Below are 21,460 nucleotides of genomic sequence, written 5' to 3' on the forward strand. Positions count from 1 at the left end.
GTGTATGGCATTTTCAGAACTCTGGAATTAGAAAAGGAATCACTACTTCTCAGGTGTTAACAATTGAAATGATCTTTCTGAACTATTTGTAGTCAGGCTATAATTTGTAAGAGTGCACAATGGCCAAGGGGAGATGGAGTAAACCGAACAAGAGCAGATCTGTCAAGAGAGCATGAGTGACCCGACCCAAGAACTCACCAGCTCTTCGTAACGACATGCGTGTCCAGATGGCTGCTGTGTGATTGGGTAGAAACGAGAAGCAGCTGTGGCCAACACAGAGCCCCCCACGCTTCACTGGGACCTAACCGTGGAGAGAGTACATTTGCATGAGAGGGATAATCTGGCCAGCTCCCCCCTCACACACACACCACCCCATCCCCAACAGCCTCTATCCCAAATCTCACTTCTCTTTTCCGCTTCAACTCAAGATAGTACAGCACAAATAGACCCCACCCATTCAGAGAAACATTAAAGTTGTCCGCCAAACGAGAGACCAATATACGAGTCAGGCCGATTAACAGGAAAGTAATCTGCCCCCCAAGTTATCTGTTGTTATCTGAGTAGATGCAATAAATAAAATGCATGTTTATTGCATTTCAGACCTTTTATGTACAAAAACATCAGCCAATGAACCACCACTTCAAAATGTCCTGTCAGCACCAAAGGCTATTTTTATGGTATAATATAATAAATGAACCCTGTAATGTTCGCGTGTCAGTCAAAAATGACCAATTTTTTTAGTTTTTTAATTATTGTACTATAGGCATATTTTAGCTTGATAATATTTTTTATTCAATATTTTTAGGGGGTTTTATGGTACCAAATTATGTTTATGCAGTAATTATAATCCATTTATTCACTTTTTGAACATGGAATGAAAATTGAACCTGAAAATGACATTTCCAACTTAAACAGTCATAAATCTTTAATGCTTTGGAGCACCGACCTAAGTTAGGTCTGTTTTCAAAGATGACACTTGGCAGATAATTGCTGAAGTGAAAAAAAGTATTTAAAAAAAGTGAATTTGAAAAATTTCATAAACATTTACATTTATTGCTATGAAAAAAGCACAAAAATACAATTTTCATATGAAATGTATATTTTCCAAAACACGCTTTCCTCTAAAACCGTGAGAAAATCAAAGCCATGAATCTAAACAAGCTGTGTTCCAAATTTGAAGTTGATATCTCAAAAAATCAGCTTTCAGTAAGAATTTGTTTGTGCGCAGTTCCAAACGTTTCCAATAGATAAAAAGCGTCTCCCATTCATTTCCAATGCGGTAAACAATTTTACGCAAACAAAACAAGTGTGACTATTTTTCTCAGGACCATTTAACCTTTTTGAATCATGTCCATGATTTTTTTTTTTGAGTGTTTACACAACAAGCAGCAAAAACCTTTACCAAGTTTCGTACCATTCCGATGAAATTAAAAAAAATTCTAAACAGCACCAGAGGGTTAATAAAGTCAACTTTTAAAAAGTTAATAAAAAGAAATCCTATTTTCTCAAATGTTCCTGTGATAAAAACTCTTTCTGCTGACATCGCACTAAATACATTCCACCACTATGAAGGATTAAAACTGATTGTATAAATAAACTATGTAGTCAGCTTAAGACAAACTAGAAAAAAATAAAAATAATACAAACGTTAATGTGTAGTAGATACTGTGCTGAGAAAGGTTGTGGAGGAATTCGGTGTGCCTGTCCTCCTATAGTCCAGCTGTGGGCTATCCCTGTGGTTCTGACAGCCTTCCACCGCTCCTCAGGGATGGACTCACTACTTGCACTGCTGGCTAATTTTACAAAGTTTCAACACTCCGGCCAAACACACAACCCTAAAATATTCATTAACCCGCTTGACAAAAAGATGAAAAATAAATGACACCCTTTTTTCATGGGCTTCCAGTTTTTCTAAGATTGTTTCATGAAAATTGCATGACTGATTCATTTCATGTGCGCACAATCTATAATCGGATGCAGATGAAGACAAGCCAAGAGTAAGAGTTTAGAATTGAATTAGACTGTTAAATCCCACTCGTCTTCTGAGGTGTATTAACAGTTCAGCCTGACTTCCTGTGAGAATGGTTTTGCAGTTGCAAGAAAGACGCAACCAAATCAATCAGCCATCTATATTCAATTTTTCCAGACTGCAGTCATCAGGTTTTACGTAACACAGACCTTGTTTCACTGCCAATGAGAACGTAATGCTAATGCAGAGGCATAAAAACAGCAAACAAAAAGAACGTTTCAGGGAAGCTAGTCTCAATCAAATAAAGTGACAGAATTCAAAAAGTACAACTAAAAATCCAAAAGCAAATTAATTCAAAGCTGCATCCTTCCGAGCTTTGCAAACAAATGATTTATATTTTGTAACCTGACCCAAACCATTCATTCATTGCTTTGTAATTTGGCCTGGGTGAGTTTCCTCACCACTGCACCAGCAACTTTTATTCCTCATGCCATCTGTGGCCACTCAATTAGAGCTCCACAATGCTCCTCTCCATCCATCAACAGTAAACGCATCAAGCCACAGTTGTTATCTGCTTATTTTCTATAATGCATCATTTTTTGTGAGGCGCATGGCTGGTGTCCGGGCTGGAACTGATTTATGAAATCTTGACAGACAGACAGATAGATAAACTGAAAACAGATCAGATGAACACAGTCCTCTACAGACATGATGTTTAACTAGGGGGCGAAAAAACAAACCCAACAAACTTTCCTCCAGGAGGAGGATGAAGAGTCCACCTTTAAAACCCCTTCCAAGGCACAAAGCCATTCCTCTGGTTTACCAGATGTGGTCCGAGACCGCACTGGCTTAGCAACAGGAAGAGCACTGCAAGAGTTGATCTGTGGGTACTTCTTATCATGAGACCAGAATGCCTACAGTGTTGCCCAACTTCCCCTCTAAATCCATTCACCAAGACAGAACACAATGGGAGAGTTGGCCCTAAGGTGTCTAACACTCTGTCTCTACAGAAGCGAGAGCAGGTAAACATGGAGAGCCGTTGAATTCATTCTGCACACATTGAAGGAAGGGCTGGCTGAACATTGTACTAGCTGACAGTTCCCCTTTGGATAAGTGCATGCATTCAGAGGGAAACGCATTCAAGACCCCATGTTCCTTTTTAGTGCAAACTTGGCACATTTCCTCTCTATTACAGGGAAAACAGCTCCACTAAATGATGAAACTATTTTCAGGAAGACACAACTGCGGTATGCTAATTCTGAGGCAATGAATACAGTAAAAAGTTCAGTTTTATTTAATCATGAGTGCTGTTTTGAGTCATATCCATTCTGAAACTGCAACAAAACTGACATTTCTGCAGTCACAATAACAGCTCTCTGAAAAAAACATGTTCATGAAAAAGATGAAAAAGATCCAAGACAAATCAACCATTTATTTCAATAAATGAACCCAACACCATAGTCATACTAACATAAAACTCAGTTAGTATAATCACAACACATGCGCTCAGCGACCACAGCCAAAAGTCTTGTTCCAATCTTCATATAGCTCCAGATCTTTAGAAGAGACACTGGGCCGCACTGTTTTGAGAGCCTCCTGGAAGTCGCTGTAGAGTATTGGCCGAACCTGTTCTGCCGTGATGGTAGCAATGTCACTAAGGCAAATGCTTCGGATGGGGCCAAGGGCTGCTTCGCGACATAGCTGCGTCATATCCGCCCCCGAATACCCCTCTGTTCCCTGCACCACTTTCTCCATCTCATCTGCTATTAGCTGACTTTTCTCACGGGACATGAGGTTGGCCACTATCTGCCGTCGAGCCTCAGCCTCTGGGAGAGGGATGTAGAGTCGCTTAGCCAGGCGACGACGGGCTGCTTCGTCAATCTCTTGAGGCCGGTTGGTGGCACCAACCACAAGGATACGATCTTCTGCTGAGGTGGTAGCTCCATCCAACTGGACAAGAAACTCCGTTTTAATTCGACGGGATGAGTCGTGCTCTCCGTCTGTGCGCTGAGAAAGAAGGGAATCAATCTCATCGATGAAAATGACTGCAGGTTGGTGGCACCGAGCGATGGCAAAGAGCACCCGTACCATCTTCTCGCCCTCCCCGACCCACTTTGAGGTGAGCGACGAGGCGCTGATGCTGAAGAAAGTGGCTCCGGATTGGCACGCTATACACTTCCCGATGAGTGTTTTACCGGTGCCTGGAGGACCAAAGAGAAGGATGCCTTTAGGTGGACCTCTAAGACCGGTGAAGATATCAGGCCTCAACATTGGCCACACTACAATCTCTTTGATTGTGGCTTTAGCAAACTCCAAGCCGGCAATATCATCCCAAGCTACCGGGGGGCCGTGGTCCATGATCTCACTCATGATAAGTTCAATGATCTTGGGCTCAAAGTTCTTTAAACGCTCATCAACAGGTTCCGTGTCTTGTGGTTTGTTGTCCTTCGAGTAACTCTCTTCTTCTTGCCTCGGCATGGGAGAGACGAATTTGGAGGATGCCCCACGAGGCCGTTGTGCCCCAAGGCATTTCTTGGAGACTGAAGCAACGTTGGCCCCGGAGCCTCGCTGGCCCTGATGGGAATGTTTTTTTTGCTGGTCAACGATAAACTGCTCTCGTGCTGATCTAAAATTAGCGCTGACACCCTCTTCTCCTCTCCGTCCCCTCCCTCGCGGTTCCTGCTCGCCTTGTGATGGGAATGAACTTCTGTTGCTTTCACTTCCTGAGCTGTAGAAGTTCTTCCTCTTGGATGGGTTTGTGGAAGAAAAGAACACTGGCTGATTATGCACATTGGACCCACTTGTGCAACCCACACTGGACTGAGACACACTAGCATTGCCAGTGGAACTGAAATAGTTATGGCCAAACATAGGCGATCCCATTGGAGCTTTTGGAACATTTTGTGCCAGGGTCAAACGCGGAAGGGCTCCTTCAAGTCCTCTGGCACACTCCGCAGCACCGCTAAGTGGGTTAATGATCCCCCTTCCCATCTCAGCTCTGGGTGGAGGCGCAGAGGGCCAGTGAACCGGAGGCTCTCGTCTAAATCCAAGAGGACCAGAGAGAGCACCGCCTTTCTCCCCACCCCCACCGACCTCACCACCAACAGTAATGTTAACATCTGCCGGATCTACTGAGAGAGCGCCTTCTTTTGACCCAGCCTGCATCATCCTTTGCACGCATGGCAGATTGAACACATTCTCGGACGTTAGGGATGACTCCCATTTGTCGCTATAGTTCTTTTGATTGCGGGCCAAGTGCAGGGCACTCTCTGCATAGTTGTTTAGCCCGGTGCGTGGGTCGTCTGAGTCCAGGGTTGAGGCGTACCGCTCTGAGTAGGTCCTGAGCAGGCTGGCAGCTCCGGCCGGAGAGAGCTCAGCACTCGCCCATGCATACTGAATGGACAGGATGTGTGCCCGATAAGCATCCGCCGTCTGTTCAGGTGTACAAGAGCCAGACGAAATGTCAAAGGACCTCCTCTGCCACTCGTCCAGGTGTGCTCTGCTCATGCCTGGCCTGCTCCAGTCTGCGTAAGAAGTGGGCACAGGATCAATTAATAATGTATAAAAGTAGAGAAGTACCACACAACAATAGGGCTATTGAAGGGTGATGATGATGATGATAATACAGGGGAGATAATGATTTTGCAGGCAATATAAAAAGTTAAGCAACATTGTGAATTTCAATATAACTTGAATCCACTTTTTTATGTGCAAATTAGGTTTCCTAAAGCTTGACTTTCCAGTATGAGAGATTTAAGACAAAAGCATTTTAATAGTGTCTCTAATTTAAACTCCAGTTACAAAAACAGTGTTACAATCAGTTTGCTTCCTTATAATTAACTTCTGAGATCCAATCAAATTGTGTGTTTCAGTGAATCGAGTCAAAACGCCCTGTCACAGTTTTTATGTATTAAAAAAACTACATAGTAAATGCCCATGTTTATGATTAGGTATAATTGCACTGGTGCATATAATTAAAAATAGCACTCTTCCCTGTGTTCATTTAAGAAATGAACAGTGTGCAAATTAAACAAGCCTTGATCAATTTAAACAGTATTATACGTTTAATCCCTTTCAGACAAAATACATAAATATTGCTATCAAATATTGTCAAAAGGCAGAAAAGTATTGAGATTTTTTTTTTGCTGTATTTCTCAGGCCTACTGTCTTGGTGAATGAGAAGATCATTTATAAAATATAAATTACGAGAGTAACCAATAAATTGCACAGGAATTGAATATAACGGTCTCGAATGAAAAAAATAAATATACATAATTGCCTTAAATCCAAGATAAAGTTACATGTTTAATTCCAGTGTAAGTTTTTTTGTTCCTCTCGTTTTCGTGCATTCAATTTGTAGAGAGAGACCGCATAGGAAGCGCAGTACTAGTCAAAAATGTGTACATACTTGACTAAATGTTTCTGATGATTTGAGAAAATTTCCAATAAAACAAGTTTCTGCTTTAAATGTTTGAAATTAGTTTTGTAGACAACTATGAAATACCCATGTATAAAAGTTGTAATTCTTTCCAAACAAATTTTTTTGGGATGAGTTAGACCAGATAATGAAGAAACAATCAGTCAAGAGTAGAACATAGATGTGAACAACTTCATTTGTGTATAAAACCGCATGAAGTTGGTTAAGAGAATGGAGGAGCAGAGCTCAAATATAAGCTAGATTTTATATGTTGATCTGTACACAATCCATAAAGCCTACTTTTGTGTTATTTCATTGTTTTGACGACTTATTATTTTAAAACGTGAATTGTGTTAAGAACAAAGAATGAGATGTGTGACCAAATTTCTGATGGTACTTTTGCTATTTCACTTCAAGCATACCTATAACAATGTTACAGTAGCCTATGTGACAGAAACGTGATAGTCGAAATCCACATTATCCATATACTGTAATGATCGTAAATAACGATCTTACTAATAATGTCTCAAGGGGTATCAACACATATATGGAATATGTGTAGGACGTTCAGATAGAGAGGACAATATAGCTTTATCTAAAAACAGACTGTGAGCTGACAAGCTGGAACACAAATCACAAATACAGCTTCAAACACTCACGTGTGCATTTATTTTGGGTGAGGAAAGTTGTAACCTACCTCTGGGTTAAACGTTTTTCTTGTGTGAATGCTGTAAGGTTTAGCAACACCTGAAAGTCTAAACAACGATACGGAACAAAACAACAACCATAACTTTGACTACGTCTCGCGCCTCCTATATTTTTCTGAGCCGATGTGCGGCGCGCGCTCCAGCAACTTCCGGCTGCTCAGTAATAAGATCGCGCGCGCCATCGCCTGGAGAAAGACACGCATTATTTACAGCCTGTACTAAATGTTCGCGTTTTTCTTTCTATTATATTTTTATTCCTTATATTGATCTATCTAATGTCATTTGTAAAGCCTAACACTGACCAAAAGACAGGTAATGTAGAAAAATTATGTTTCTTGCTCACACAGACTTAATAAAACTAGACATTTCAACTGAACCCATGCCATGGTCGTTGTAACATTCCACTTGGTTGACTTTATTTAAATATATTTATTCAAAAAATTGTAAAAAATGATGCACAAACAAACCCTTAGAGAACCAAATCTTAATGAACAATTTCATGATTGTGTCATCATACCTTAGTGAGGGTTTAACCACAGCTGACCACGTGCAATACCTTTTTATTGGCAAATATATTTTTTAATGAAATTCAGATGTAGTCATATGAGTATGTTGACTTCAGATCTTCCCAGGAAAAGGATCCACAAGAAATTATAAATATGTAGGCCTATTTACATGAACTGACGAGTACTGTATGGCAGAAGCAATTGAACATGTATCCATTTACTTATCCATTTAGGCCTATCAGTCAGTGCCTGAAGTGTGCATTCACTTTGAGAATTTGAAATTTAGTTCTAGCCTTTATTAGGCAGTATTTTATGTAATGTATTCTTATATTGCAGCATGTTTTTTGTGTGTTTTTGTGCTGTAGTAGTAACTGACATTTTAACATAACTGGTAGCGATTCTGCTTATTTTTTTATGGAAGGCCATTCCTGCCATAAAAGGGGGAAAAAAATCACGTTTTGATAAATCATAATTCTAACATTAAAGTCATAATTATGAGATAAAAAGTCGAAATTATGTAATAGAAAATCAGAATTATGACAATGAATAAAAATATATATAATTATTTCGACTTTTAAGCTCATAACTATGCCTTAGTAACTCATCATTTCGACACTTTTGACACTTTTGATGTCATAGTTGATTTTTTTGTGATAATTATGAATTACCAAAACTTTTTTTTCTTACGTGGTCGAAATGGCCTTCCATAATTTTTGATCTGAAAATCATGAAAATTGTTTGAATGAAAGCCAAACCAGTATAAACGTAGTATGTTGCTAATTATTTGTTGCTATCACAGACTGTACTGACTTTATCAATCGTGCGGTTGAAAATCAGCTCAGCTGTGATGTTAGTCCCAAATGTAACATAAAACTACAATACCCACAAATCTGTGCGGCGTGCGTGCGTTCACTCCGCTCCCAGCGGTACGTCACATCATGAATGTGCTGGGATAAAAGGCTTCAACTGGGGATTTAAACTGATGTCTACAGTCTAGACGAGTTCACAGAAAGCGATGAATTAAATGCATAGCTATATATAGTCGACCGCTATTCTTGGACTCTGTACTTGTAGCGTATTGCTGGATTTTGTTTTGTAATATTTTCTGTTCATAGACAATCATGAAGCTAGCGTAGATTGTTAGCTGCGAGAATTCAGAAGCCAAATCCTACAAGAGTCACACCCTAATATTCAATATCCTCGCGCCGGCCACGCGACTGCGGGTAACGTTACAGATGCCCGACGCTGCTTTTCGTTCGGGAGTATAGCTAGACCATTTCTCATAAAGATATTGTTTTTATTTGTGCCAAACAACTCAGAAGGGAGGTCATGTATGTCCGGTTTCAGTCTACTTTGTTGGGAGACAGATAACGTTAGTCGGCTAGCTAGTGTGTGATCGTCAGCAGAAGACAGGAATATGAGTTCACCAATGTACACGTTTGTTTTGAGAGATGACAACAGTACTGTGTATGCTGAGGTCGCCAGGATCCTCAGCTCTACTGGAAAATGGAAACGACTGAAGAAGGACAATCCTCGGTTTAATTTAATGCTGGGAGAGAGAAATCGGCTGCCTTTTGGACGACTGGGTAAATGATTTAAAGAGCTGCGTATTTGACATGCATTTCCAACTCAACATGCAATAATTAAATGATTGTTTCATAATTGTTCCCATGCTGTTTATATATTTCTAAGTTAAGTTAAGAGTTAACTTAATTCAAGCAAACTCAAGGCAAGTTAATTAATCTCATCTAACCCGTGCTCATTTTCAGCTTTTTGGAGACTATGGACAGCACAAGCTGTTAAATGTATGATAATGCATGATACAACAGCAATGACCACACAGATTCAGCTTTATAATGCATCCCAGTGGATCTGTATCACTGTAACTGTGTAGTAATAACATGTAATAACACTGACATTAACTTTTTTCAACATAAGTTTTAATATCAGTATTTTATTAAATATGTATAAATTAATTAATAAGTGCATGTGTTTTTGTAAGCATATATATATATATAAAAGATCATTACTAATATTAGTATTAATATGTGTATTCTGCAAGTATGCATTTGACCAAAAGTAACAGTAAAGACATTTATAAAATTTCTGTTTCAAATGAATGTTGTTCTTTTGAAATAGCTGCAAAAAAAAAAAAAAGATCAATTTATAATAATTGAGCACCAATAATAATTTAGCGCCAAATCAGCATATTAGAGTGATTTCTGAAGGATCATGTGACACCGAAGACTGGAATAATGATGCTGAAAATTCAGCTTTGTCATCACGGGAATAAATCACATTTTAAAACATATTAAAATAAAATTAAAAAAACAGTTAACTGTAACTGTAACAGTAGGCTAAGTAACATAATGGTTTTACTATTTTTGAGCAAATAAATAGTGAGCATAAGAGCCATAAAAAAAAAAAAAAAAAAAAAAAATTCCAAACATTTAGGGGTAGTGTGTACATAACTGTTGGTGGTGAACTACAAACATGTTGATTAAAGTATTTTTAGCTGCAGGAGAGTGCCGTCACCGCTCAATATTTCGACATTTCAGTGTCCGATACCCTGCTTTGTCCTCTACAGGTCATGAACCAGGACTGATGCAGCTGGTGAATTATTTCAGAGGAGCCGATAAACTCTGCCGCAAAGCATCACTGGTCAAGTAGGCTGTTTATTTATTCATACCGGATGAATGAAGTTTCCTTCCTCCATTCAAATGTACAACAGTAATTGATGTTAATGAGAGCTTTGAAGTGATGTTAGGAGAGATACTGTTCAGCTAATGCTTACTTAAGTAATGTCTTCAAAGCACACTTTCCTTTTTTAATCATGCTATTGATTTATAAGCTCTGCAGATCTTCAGTTGTGAATTATATTTATGCAAGCATGTCTGTTGTTTAGGATTATCAAGACCAGTCCAGAGTTAAAGGACTCCTGTAACTGGTTCCCCGAGTCTTACATCATATACCCAACCAACCTCAACACCCCAGTGGCCCCGGCCACCAATGGCATCAGCCACATGAAGAGCAACCCAAAGACAGATGAGCGAGAGGTCTTTTTAGCTTCATATAACTCCAGAAAAGAAAGCGGAGAGGGAACGGTGTGGATCGCCAAATCATCGGCAGGTGCAAAAGGTACGGATTTCTATCTGTCCAAAATGGTAAGCTGAAAGAGAGATGCCAGAATGCAATCTTAGTACATGATTTGATAGTATGATAATGTTGTTCAGGTGCAGGTATATTGATATCTCATGATGCAAACCAGTTGCTTGAGTTCATCGATAATCAAGGCCAAGTGCATGTCATTCAGAAGTATCTGGAAAAACCACTGCTGCTGGAGCCAGGACATCGCAAATTTGATATAAGGTAAGACGAGCTATTTAACCCTTTGTGCTGAATGTTTTAATGCGATTATGTTCCATCCTAATTAAGTCAAAGTACTTTTAAAGTCGATGGATATTCTCTCGTCTGTAGGAGTTGGGTGCTTGTAGACCATCAGTACAATATCTACTTGTACCGTGAGGGTGTGTTGAGGACATCTTCTGAGCCCTATAACAGCTCAGATCTGCAGGACATGACCAGTCACCTGACGAATCACTGCATCCAGAAAGAGCATTCGCAGAACTACGGCCGCTATGAGGAGGGCAACGAGATGTTCTTTGATGAGTTCAGACAGTACCTGTTGACCACACACAATCTCGCCATGGAAACATCTGTTTTACCTCAGATCAAGCATATTATCAGGTGCTCCTATACTGAACATGTTCAGTCAAATTCACCTATAATGATTGCAGGTTATCTGTGCCTGCAAATGAGTTGGTTAAGAAAAAGGCATAACTTATTTCTCAAAGAATTGATTCTTGTCAGAGATGTTCAGTGGGGGTCCAAAAGTTTGACTCTACTAATAAAAGTATTTATATTTATATGTCTTTTCCCCATACAAATCAGTGTTATTTTAGTATTATTATTTATAAACTACTATAGTATTTACTGTTATTTTGAATTGGCTTTTTTTTTATATTTTCTGTTTTAATTAAAAAAAAAAATTTGTTTCGTCATTTTATTATTATTTTTTTGTGTCAGTTTTAGTTATAGTAATTTTAGTACTTCAACTTATTTTCAGTTATTTGCTAAAGAAGTTTTGAATGTAAATTTATATTGTATTTCAGCTTTATATCAATTAACAAGTTATTTTTAATAATTTTAGTTTTAGTTAACACTGTTGCAATTGTCTTACAAATGAACAAATAAGTGAAGTTAATAATTAATAATTTAATAAATAATAAATAATTAAAAAACAATTAGATGCATTTTGGCAGCACTCAAGCTGACATGGAGTTCACAAGTTTGTCAAAAAATCTGACCTCTCATAGAAAAAGATAATGATCTACAATCTTAATATTTGTTTAAAATTTTAAAAGTAGTGCAGTCAAATCGATTAATCGGATCTAAAGTTGTGATTAAAGTTGTAATAGATGTGATTAATCGATTTAACAGCACTTTTAAAAACTCTTATTTTCAAAAGATTTTTTAATGCAAAAAATAACTTTTTAACTTGGATGTTTGCACCCCAATATATTTGCATTAGTGTATGTGTCTAACTGAAATCCTGTGGCTTGTCTCAACAGGAGCTGTCTCACATGCATCGAGCCAGCCATCAGCACAAAGCATCTGTCCTACCAGAGCTTCCAGCTCTTTGGCTTTGACTTCATGCTGGACGAGAGCTTTAAAGTCTGGCTAATTGAGATAAATGGGGCGCCTGCCTGTGCACAGTGAGTACACACTTCTCTTTTGTTATGTCCACAATGTTTTGTTTTAGTATCTTCCAACTGTCTGAAATATTTGAAAAGCAATCATGATTTTGTCTCTCATTTTCACATTTGTTGTGTTAATGCATACAGTATCCCATATATAGTATGTCACCACAAGGAGTTTTGGGAGGAAAAAAACTTTAGGCATCCTAGCTAAATGTATAATGGTGAATTTTACACTGAGGTAAAAGTTGTTAGAAGAAGTGTGAGTTGCAACATGATGACATCTACCATCTATTAAACATTTAGGGTCAGACTGTTGTTCTGACAAATCATTTTAAACCATGCAATGTTGCAGTTCCCCATCTGGCAAGCAACTCAGTTTTATTTTATTTCCCAAGTAACATTTTTATTTGTTTCTGTGTGTGTCTGTACTGTTTGTTTGTGTGTTCGTATGAAAGCGAGAGCAAGAGAAAGAGAGCTGGCCATAGCTAATAAAGTGTAATTTCATGGGGGAAAACATGGAAATATTTTATAATTTTTATCCTGTTGTTTGTTATTTTTATTTGCTTGCTTGATGTCTTTGTAGTTTTTGCGCATAATTGCACACCTTAGAACGTTCCTCAACCAATCAAAATCAAGCATTTAACAAAATGTGTGTGCTTTGTGCATGATGTGCTTGATGTTAATTGCATCATATAAGTCACTCCATTAAATGGACCATGGTTGCACTCGCTAAAACTTTTTGTTGTTATGAAGTTGAAATGTTTAAAATTGATATTAAAGTTTCTCTCTCTTGTAGGAAACTCTACGCTGAGCTATGTCAAGGCATCGTGGATGTGGCCATCTCTACAGTGTTCTCTCTAAACGCAGATGCTCTCTCATCCTCGCCTCCGTTCTCCACATCTCCATCTCTTTCCTCCAACTCCTGCTCCTCACCCAAGATCAGAGCGCCCCATCAGTTCGGCCCATTCATCAAACTATAAATTGCTGTTGCAGGATGCTGTTGTTGCCATGCAAACCCCGTCCCTATAGTCCTACCCGAAAACATCATCAACCAATCTGAGAGGCGTAAGGGTCTACATCTGATCTTGGGGTTGAACATACAAGGGTTTTCTGAAGGATCTCTGTCTGAAGAGGACAGAATGTACATGGGGTCACCTCTGTAACTCTTCCCGTTTCCATCCATCATTTCTAAAGCAAACACAGAAGAGTCCACAGAAATACAGAGAGCATGAGTTTCCAAAGTAAAGACTGGAAGGTGAGTAGAATCCTGCACATGCCAGTGTAGCATTACCCAGAAAAGAGTGATTTGTTTCTAAAGCCAAGCATGTACACTTATAATCAAGACTTTGTTTGTCCAGGAATTTAACACTTGTACGTCATTTAAAGACTTGATTTTGCGAGCACACTTTTGAAGGAGGAGTGGCAACCAAAGAGAAGGGTTCAGCTCCTCTATGGCTGCATCCGAAATCACATACTTCCCTACTATATAGTAGGCAAAAAACAGCATGTGAAAATAGTAGTATGTCCGAATTCACAGCACTCATAAAAGAGTTGACAAAAAGTACCCGGATGACCTACTACTTTACGGCGAGATTCTGAAGTGTGCATACGATGGAAACTTTACTATCCCATGAGGCCACGGGAGAGGATTTGTGAATGGCAGTGAAGCGACGCTAGTAGGTCACATGAAAATGACAACACATTCATACTATATAGAACATATTTTTTTAGCAGTCATGAAGTAATTACTTATTCAAAATGAGTACCTACTCAAGAGAGTATGCGATTTCGGAAGCAGCCAATGCCCAAGATCTGTTGCGTCAACGAGACTCCTCAGGACTTTCCCAGGCACCTTGATGTAATGGAGGATGGATTTGAGACTTTAGTGCCTTACATATTCACATTCTCTCAACACCCACTTCCACAAGCTAATATGGCCTTTTGTACATCTGTATGTGTCCCATCAACTGTATTATCTATTAGACTCTTGTGTGCGTTTTGTGCTGTTCGCTTCAGTGGTTTTTAAACCACAAAAGAATCTTTTTCAGATTCAGATATTTATGATTTGCAGTGTAGTGTACATGGTTGTGATGTGAAGATAGTATTTGGTAGAAGTAGCAGAAGATAATCTGTTTGCATACTTATTGTCATGTTACTGTTTTGTCTAGTGAGACCAGATTTAGTCTTCCCACTGATTCTGTTATTGTTTGTAGAGACACATGTTAGGTTCATAATTACTTCGTGACAGGCAATCAAGAACATCTGGGAATTGGGAAGCACTGCCTTCTGCTTGTTTTGTCATGAGCATTCACGACTCAGTAGATAAATAATAATAGTTATTTGCAATAGTTATTTCTTTCATTCCAACATTCAGCATTTTCTGAATGAGTAAACCTTCGGTGGACTGAGATGTTGCATGTCAAAGCATGTTAAAAGCAAGGCTCTTTATACATACATAGAGAAAAATAGTTGAGTTTTTACTTTTTACATAAAAACATGTCCTAGATATGGATATATGACTTCCTGTATGATGTAAATGATTTGCTCAGCCGAAGAAAAATTAAAGCTTTGGAAGATTTTTCTCCATCTAATGCAAGTGAATGGTGCTCAGCTTAGACCATTTTTGACTGTCCAAAATCCATATTTAGGCCTCCACATGCGTTCGAAAGTATATATTTTTTTATTTTTCTCTGAAAATGACATCATTTTGCTAGAGAAGAATCTTATTCGTCGTCTGGGGTTCTGTGGACGCCTTTGAAGATGCCTAAATATGATTTTTGGAACGTCAAAAATGCTCTGCGTTGAGCACCGTTCACTTGCATTAGATGAAGAAAAATCCTGTAATGTTTTCTTCCAAAACTATAATTTCTCTTCAGCTGAGGAAAGAAAGTCATATACATCTTGGATGGCCTTGGGGTGAGTAAATAATAAGGAAATGTTCATTTTTGGTTGAACCATTCCTTTGAGATGAATGCATAATTTCTACTCTTGTTTTATATTTCTGTACACTGCTGAAATGGTTTATGCATAGCAGAGCACGGAGTTTTCTTTGGATTTTTTTTAGCACACAATACGGGCCGCTTGGCAATCGGGTTGTGTGCAGCGATAGTCATTTAATGTATTTTCTTGAACCTAATCTGCACAGGTTTATGACCTCTTTCATCTCACTGTGCATGCAGATATGACTGAGTGTTCCTGTGATCGGTGTGGTTCATTAACAGCAGGCTCTGAGGGATTGATCTGTACTCTGTCATGATGTAGATGACACAGGCAAGTTGATGAAGAGGAAAGCAGCAATTTAGGGTTTGAATGTGTGATTCTGATATCAGTATTTATGTTGTTTGGCAGAAGAGGAAGGACTTGAAAAGGAGTTTAAACAGTATTGCATCTCTTTGAATTTAAAAGGAAAAGTATTGAAGGACATCAATCCTATTACTAAGAGCAGTTATCTAAGTTTTATTACGCATCTTTGCATTGCTTGTCTTATTTGTAGTGCGTCTAATTTTTACATAAAGACTTTGCTGTACCGTTTTTTTTATGATGTTATTTTTTTAAGAAAACTGAAGGCAGTTGTATGTAGCCTGAATGAGGGAAAACATCATCTAGCCAAAGATCAGTGTGATGAAATATCTTCACAGCTGTTCAGAATATGACAGTCGAATGAACATTACTGGTTTGATTTAAGTTGTGAAATGTGGGAATGCTGTTGTAATTGTTTTCCTCCTGTACCTGAGGAAAGATCAATGCAATGTATGTTATTATTAGTCTAGTTTGCTGTATTTGTTACTGTTGTTTAGACCGATTGAAAATAACAAAATATACTTTTACTACGTTGGATTAGTAAAAGCCTGAAAAGTATTTAAGTTGTTCAAATAAAAGCATCCATCATGTGCAATAAATGTGTTTCCTATATACTATTAGCATTTAGTCTTTAAAAGGAAGTACATATTGTGAACTTTACTAATGCAATATTTATCTATTATCCTCATTTTCATAAAGCCTGTTTATTCCTGACTATTATACCTTTACAGCTCTAAAGTAGTTTCCCATCCAAGTACCTGTAGCTGTCTGTCACGTGCGATATGTTAATAGTACAATATTTAATAAAATTATTTTCTCTTCTCTGTTGTGTTCCAGGTAAGATGGTCCCACTTTATATTAAGTGTCTTTAACTACTATGTACTAAAATTTGAATTAATAATTTGATACAAAACACTTGTGTACATGCTTTTACATTGTACTTGCATTAAAAAATACCTGCAAGTAATTAAGTTTAGCAAGTCAGCGAACACAGTAAGTACATTGTACCTACCAATTTTTTTTATGCAAGTACATAGTAGTTAAAGACACCTAAAAATGTGCCTTGTAAGATTATAAAGATGTATATGTATATCTATATCAATGTATATCTATTACAATGTATATCTATATCAGCCACACTAATCCCCATAAAGAAGGTAATACATAGACTGACAGGAAAAGGTTATAAAAACCACTCGACTCGCCAACAGGGGGAACTAAAACCCACACAATCGTCCAGTAGTAGAGTACATATGTTGTCTTTATTCAAGTATATGTACACCATACGATATTATAAGTAACACCACAAACACGGCAGTAAATGCAGTTTAGCCAGCACAGCGGCAGCCTGAGAAAGTGGAAGATACACGAGTCCAGTGCGAAATTCAGGATACACACAGAAACATACACGTACAATAAAATACAAAACACGAATGAACACAAGTGGTAGAAGACAGAGACGGACAGTAGAAATGCAACAACAATAACCACAAAAATAAATATGTCAGGGTTATACAGGTCTCAGCAGTCCCTGCTACTACACACAGGGTTTGTCCTAAATTTTAGAATATTTTTGATGCTATATTGCCTTTAGTTAAATTCAAATGGAGCCTTTGAGTCCTATCTTATCAAATTGTAAAGACTATGCAATTGCATATGGATTTTAGCATTAAAAACCTCTGACTTCAGGGAGTGAGTGTCACGTCGATAACCCCGTTCTCAAAAAATTGAGCATAAACTGATCAACAGTCAAAAAAACAATCACATATAAACAGTCTGAAAATGAAATTCAAACATGTGAAGGGCACATTTAGTCCCACAAGTGTGTAGCAAAGCTCAAATTAGTGATATAACACTGGATACTCTATGTATAAAAATACAAATGATATATTTATTAATTTAGAGTAAAGACAACTAAAACACACAAGCCGAGTGGATATTCCAGCTTTTGTCAGTAAAACATTGGATGTGAGATCAAATCCACCCAACACACAGCAGCTACCCTATTGCACATTGTCACAATGCAGAGAATTAACATGCGCTTTACAGACAAAACACACTTATCCACACACACAAGATGAATTAATTACCGCATCAGGCAGTAATATAATATATTACACCAATAGAAAGGTTATAATGAAAGAGTTACATGAATACAGAGAACAAAAAAAGTAGAAACAAAGTCAAGGCGGCCAGTTGAGCAGTGCACTATATTAACACAAATCCTTGACATGATACACTGATATATATTGGGCTTTTATTTGACCACAGTATTAAAAAGTAGGCTATGTATTTAGTAAAATCTTGACTGACATTTGACCTTAAAGAGTTCTGTTCTGACGTCATACACAAAATCAATAACTTCCACATTCATTAGTACCTGCCCGAGGCACTCACAAGGCACGCTTGCTTTCAAACAGGTACTGTAGTTAAACATCTGGGGACAGAATTCATATTCCAGTGCATTTTTATCTGGAGTAGCAGTACTTGTAACTCCATGTGAGATAACATACTGTTGATTTTACCTCACAAATAACAGAAAGACAAAGGCTTCCTGCTGTTATTGTTCATGAAAACCTTCAATATTCAGTTTACAGACCTCATTAGCAAATATTATGATGGTGTAAGAACTGAAGTATAACCAGTCAAAGCATTTAAATCAACCGAAAGCATCTATAAACCAAATGCGATAGATAAAACAGAGGTAAACAACTCAATTTAGTTTCGTAACATTTAATGGCTTGATAAGTGTAACATAATCCTATGAGATCATTCAAAGTGCAGTGTTTCTTTGCATACTGAATCTGTTCTTTCAGTCCTGAGATTTAATCCACATTCTTATGAAACCATGGCAGCGTAAACCATCTAAAATCTTTTTCTTTTTACTATGAGGGAGGATTTTTCCTTTTCCTTGTGTTATAAAACCCAATAGAAAAATAAGGCCCGTCCCTCCAACTTCTTAAAAGCAATAAAAAAATGTGCATCATTGAACCATCACTCATGTAAACATAGACCTTCATTAACACGGTGCAGTTCTCACTTTATCAAGGGAATAAGTCTGATTGTATCAGTTCTATACAGAAGCATCATGGTCCTCTGGTGTAACTCAAGGTATAAACAACATTAATCTCATCAATGGCAGAATATTAAGTTGCAAAGAGGGAAAATGGGACAATTTTGTCTATAAACAGTCAAATATGCACACCTATGTTACTCAAGTCACTATAATCATCAATAAAAACTGTCCTATAGTTGTGTATCAACGTACATCTCGAAATAAAACAAAGAAAAATCCAATGAAAGCAGCAAAAAAAAGTCTTTAGAGTGTCTAGTCTCAACCAGAGTCCCAATAGCATTTTTTTCCCCACAAATGTTCATCTTTGCAGAACAATCTCAAATTTGTTGTGCACTTTGGTTCTGGTTGAGCTTTTTAACATAATTTCTACAGCTAACTTGCCAGAAATTAAATACATATACAAAGACTCGAGAGCAAAAGCAACCTCCGGAGAAGTCAGTCCTGTCTAAACACAGCTCACGTCAGCCCGATGATGAGACCTCTTAGTACCTCTCTTCATTGGGACATCCAACAGCAGACCGTCAATGCGCCAGGTCAGTGTGACTGGAACTCAGGTCCCGCGTCTTCCTTAGACGATTATTTCGTTCCTGTAAGATACAATGAACTGAGTTCAGGAGATCCTGGAGGAAGCGAACAAAAGGCCGCTCAGGGTGAGTCTATTTTACATTATATATAATTAAATCCCATTATCAATTCACACATTAAAATTTTATTAGTTGACATTTTTCCAGGACACATTGTTGGGGGCATAAAGACCCACAATCATGTTAAAAAAGAAAAGAAAGAGCTGTTTTAACTGTTTAGCTTATAAAAGTGTAACATCTTGCAGTCTGGGTGAAAGATGATTTATTATCTATAATTTATTTATGTAAAACGGCCAGCTTGTAAAATGTTCAAACAAACAAACTTTTTTCTTTATTAAAAATCACTGGAAAAAAAATAGCTGAATTCAGTGTCATTTTAAAGGAAAGATTCTCTAAAATGAACAACCATCATTATTGCATCTCCCAATGGGGCAGTTGAATGGCATGGTTCTCTCATGACAGTAAATGATGACATACTGTCACGAGAGAAACATGCCATTCTGAATGTAGTATGTCTGGATTCCATTCACAATATACCAGCTATAAAGTTTATTCCTCATCAAATGTACTAACTTAGTGTACAATATCTGACACACCTGAGGTTTAGTTGACAACTCTAACAATGATTTGCTACTTGCTAATGCTAGCTGCCGGTGACAGGCATAGAGGTGACAGGTGGTATTAGGGGGAGGGTCATTAACATTCTAGAAAGCATTTGATTGGACAAAAAGCTGGACACGCCCTTGAATACAAATTGAGACATTATTTTACTGATGCATTTTAAACTATCTTCCAAAACATAAAACTTTTAAGAGTATGTTAGCATATAGATGGCTGAAAAGCTAACCTGGACCCAAAAAAATGATCATGTGAAATACTACTGTTAAGGTGTCTATCTCTTTAGATATTATAAATACATTGAACAATGCATTAGCCGAACGTCAGGATTGTTTCCTAACAAAAAAGTGTTTATTTTATAACCCAAGACCATCAGTGGTTATAGGGGATTTTAGCAAACACAATCAGATGTGTTAGTCTGTGACCGCTGAGATCTCACACATACAGTTAATTAATGTGTGTTAATATGGTAATGAAAGAGCTGTGGGTGTGTTGATAATAGATGCTCCCAAAAAACAGTGTCCAAGAGTATGAGACTGAAAGACAGTAAAGTGCAAGACAGATGGGCCAGAAAAAAATTAAATAAATAAATAAATAAATAAATAAATAAAGAGAGCAGAAGGAATTGAGAGAAACTGAGGAGAAATATGTCAGGAGAGAGAAAGAGCAGAAAAGAAAGATGTCGTCTTACTTTGAGTTCTCCCACAGGAATATCCGGCTGGTTGAGGACCCCAAGAGAGCTGGCCCTCTTCATGCTGCATCCGAGAGAGCCACATGCAAGCACGTCAGTTAGGTCAAAGGGCAGGTGTGAGGGGTCACGGAGGGATGGGAATGTGTGGGTTAAAACATGTAAAAGCAATCACTCAATGATGTTAATTTATTACTATGTGGACTTAGATAAAAACACCACAGTGGAAAGACATGCAATGACATACTGGCCATGTACACGCTGCAGCTAAACTCAGTTGTCAATTAGTTTTCTGTTTTGTAGCCTACACACGGTGTTCAGTAATTTACAGGAGTGACAACCGCATTCTACAACCGAATTAATAAAGAATCTGGTGTATAGTACAGGTCAGAGCTCTTTTAAGTTGTTTATGTTCATTACTATTGTAATATTATTTGCTTTGAGACATATGTAGCTTATCGTGTCTCATCTCGTGACGCTTAATGTGTTTTGAAGGCGGCGTGGCTTTGGAGAGGCTCTGAAGGGATGATGTCTCATGCCTTTAAGGCTAACTTGCTATTGCCAGCTGCTCCGTGAATTACCTGCCCTACCTTTAATCAAAAATAGTGTATACCAAATACTCGAGATGCCAGAATGTTGCTGTGGTTATCACGTCAATCATCACAATTTTGGGAGCGAGTCTGTTCCATACACACACAAAACGTTAATTTTGGGAATTCATGCCAGTATTTAATTGTCACTCCTATAACTTTACAGTGTGTACGTGGCCACTGTGTTACATTAGTCATCTGTTTTTACCCTTCTCTCATTACTCACAGAATTTTTTATTTTATTT

General features: G+C 37.9%; 3 protein-coding genes across 8 annotated transcripts in view; 1 reads left to right on the forward strand and 2 right to left on the reverse strand.

The window, feature by feature from the left end:
- Nucleotides 1–803: 803 nt before the first annotated feature.
- On the reverse strand, nucleotides 804–7,234 carry fignl1 (fidgetin-like 1). 2 transcript variants are annotated; one of them, XM_081350402.1, is made up of 2 exons: nucleotides 7,084–7,234; nucleotides 804–5,493 (listed from the first exon to the last, which is right to left on the reverse strand). In XM_081350402.1, exon 2 carries the CDS (start codon nucleotides 5,474–5,476, stop codon nucleotides 3,476–3,478), a length of 2,001 nt encoding a protein of 666 aa, XP_081206528.1. In that variant the 5' UTR covers nucleotides 5,477–5,493; nucleotides 7,084–7,234; the 3' UTR covers nucleotides 804–3,475. The 2 variants fall into 2 exon arrangements, with proteins under 2 accessions (XP_081206528.1, XP_081206529.1); XM_081350403.1 differs by having other exon boundaries at nucleotides 3,242–5,493; nucleotides 7,046–7,110.
- Nucleotides 7,235–8,495: 1,261 nt separating this feature from the next.
- On the forward strand, nucleotides 8,496–16,483 carry ttl (tubulin tyrosine ligase). Of its 2 annotated transcripts, XR_014029118.1 has the most exons (8): nucleotides 8,496–9,185; nucleotides 10,187–10,265; nucleotides 10,505–10,737; nucleotides 10,833–10,968; nucleotides 11,077–11,346; nucleotides 12,231–12,374; nucleotides 13,156–13,614; nucleotides 15,539–16,483. XR_014029118.1 is itself a non-coding variant. In XM_081351737.1 (7 exons), exons 1-7 carry the CDS (start codon nucleotides 9,017–9,019, stop codon nucleotides 13,337–13,339), a joined length of 1,215 nt encoding a protein of 404 aa, XP_081207863.1. In that variant the 5' UTR covers nucleotides 8,538–9,016; the 3' UTR covers nucleotides 13,340–16,483. The 2 variants fall into 2 exon arrangements, 1 of the variants encoding a protein (XP_081207863.1); XM_081351737.1 differs by having other exon boundaries at nucleotides 8,538–9,185; nucleotides 13,156–16,483.
- A 419-nt stretch (nucleotides 16,484–16,902) lies between these two features.
- klc1a (kinesin light chain 1a) overlaps nucleotides 16,903–21,460 on the reverse strand; it is a 40,788-nt gene continuing 36,230 nt past the window's right edge. For 2 of the 4 annotated variants that reach the window (XM_081351733.1, XM_081351734.1), the window contains exons 16-17: nucleotides 20,629–20,692; nucleotides 16,903–19,322 (exon numbers count right to left, since the gene is read on the reverse strand). In XM_081351733.1, the coding sequence (XP_081207859.1) occupies nucleotides 19,257–19,322; nucleotides 20,629–20,692 (130 nt within the window). In that variant the 3' untranslated portion in view covers nucleotides 16,903–19,256. The remainder of the gene's footprint in view (nucleotides 19,323–20,628; nucleotides 20,693–21,460) is intronic. The other 2 variants (XM_081351736.1, XM_081351735.1) reach the window with 1 other exon arrangement.

The sequence above is a fragment of the Scardinius erythrophthalmus genome (assembly GCF_964197995.2).
Source record: "Scardinius erythrophthalmus genome assembly, chromosome: 21".
Classification (NCBI taxonomy): Eukaryota; Metazoa; Chordata; class Actinopteri; order Cypriniformes; family Leuciscidae; genus Scardinius; species Scardinius erythrophthalmus.